Here is a 1,230-nt window from a genome sequence, read left to right as displayed (position 1 = left end):
GTGTGTGTGTGTGTGTGTGTGTGTGTGTGTGTGTGTGTGTGTGTGTGTGTGTGTGTTACCTTCGCAGCTATAGAGGAGCTGGGCTTCTCTAACAGATCCCAGAGTTTCTGTCTCTTTTCGGGGCAGCAGCCCTGCTCCTCCTCTTCTCCATCCTTGTCTCTCAAAGTCTCCGCCTCCCTCCTCAGCTCATCGTTCATCTGCTCCTTCTTCTGGTGGTAGCGGGCCTGACAACAGGACTCCAGGTAGATCTCGTCAATGCCCCAGTAGTCCAGCTCCTGGCCGAAGGACAGGGCGCACATCTCCTCCATCATGTGCAGCTTCCCTGTTCTGTAGAAGTTGAGGATGGAGGAGAAGGCCACGGGGTGTCGGTCGAAGAAATACTCGTTGTCGGTCAGACTGTAGTCGTCGCAGATCTCCAGCAGGGACTCATGGGTGTTACAGTCTCGCAGCCGTCCCAGACGGGTTCGGGGCAGCCGGTCAAGTGTCCTCCAAAGCACTTCATGAGTGAGCCCCCCCACGTTGAGCCGGACCCTCCGGGAGCGGGCTTTGGTACGGATGATGTTGATGGGCTCGGGGGGGAGCATGGGGGGCACGACGGGCCGAGGGGTGGCTTTGGAGGTGCTGACGCTCACCCTGTCAGTCATGATGAGTCTGCCTCCCTGCTGCCGGACTCTGACCCTGTCTGACCCCTAACGGTGGTCCCAGTGGGCCGTGGGCCTGGTTCAGATCTGTGCTCAGCTCTCCTGGTTCTGATCAGGCTGGTGTGGTCCTGCTGAGGTCCATAACTGGAAAACAAAGCATGACACAGCTGAAGCAGAACGCCCTCCATCAGCTGAGCAACAACAGCAGGAATGAAACAAACTGATGGTGCTCAGATTTTCATTTTTTTGAAATAAAACCTTCATGTTAAAACCAGTTCATGAGATGTGTTGTTGAAGACTTAAAGGGATCTACGATTAGTTGTAACATTAGACTTTATTTAATAAACACATTTTAACTGCAAAATAATGACTGTAAAAATACTGTAGGATGTTTAGTTTTTATAATTTTTAAACTAAAAGTTTTAAAAAATTTTACACGGACGGGGCCATTTTATTTACACACAGCATTCTGGGTAAATGATGATGTGGATAGGTCATCGGTGCGAGGTTGCTAGCAAGCCACATCCACCCTGAAGGTTAATCTTGGTCAATATCTGATAATCGACTCTTTTAAATGAAACCAGAGAGC

At 50.4% G+C, this 1,230-nt stretch overlaps 1 protein-coding gene across 1 annotated transcript in view; it reads right to left on the bottom strand.

Annotated features, from left to right (window-relative positions):
- The window catches only part of LOC106525967 (potassium voltage-gated channel subfamily B member 2), a 24,446-nt gene that overhangs the window by 17,781 nt on the left and 5,435 nt on the right, over positions 1 to 1,230 (bottom strand). Inside the window, exon 2 of the mRNA XM_014020370.1 lies at positions 60 to 785. Coding sequence (XP_013875824.1) covers positions 60 to 644 — 585 coding nt within the window. The 5' untranslated portion in view covers positions 645 to 785. The remainder of the gene's footprint in view (positions 1 to 59; positions 786 to 1,230) is intronic.

The sequence above is a fragment of the Austrofundulus limnaeus genome, unplaced genomic scaffold (assembly GCF_001266775.1).
Source record: "Austrofundulus limnaeus strain Quisiro unplaced genomic scaffold, Austrofundulus_limnaeus-1.0 Scaffold250, whole genome shotgun sequence".
Classification (NCBI taxonomy): Eukaryota; Metazoa; Chordata; class Actinopteri; order Cyprinodontiformes; family Rivulidae; genus Austrofundulus; species Austrofundulus limnaeus.
The sequence above is the reverse complement of the archived record's forward strand: the minus strand, read 5'-3'. Positions and strand labels throughout refer to the sequence as shown.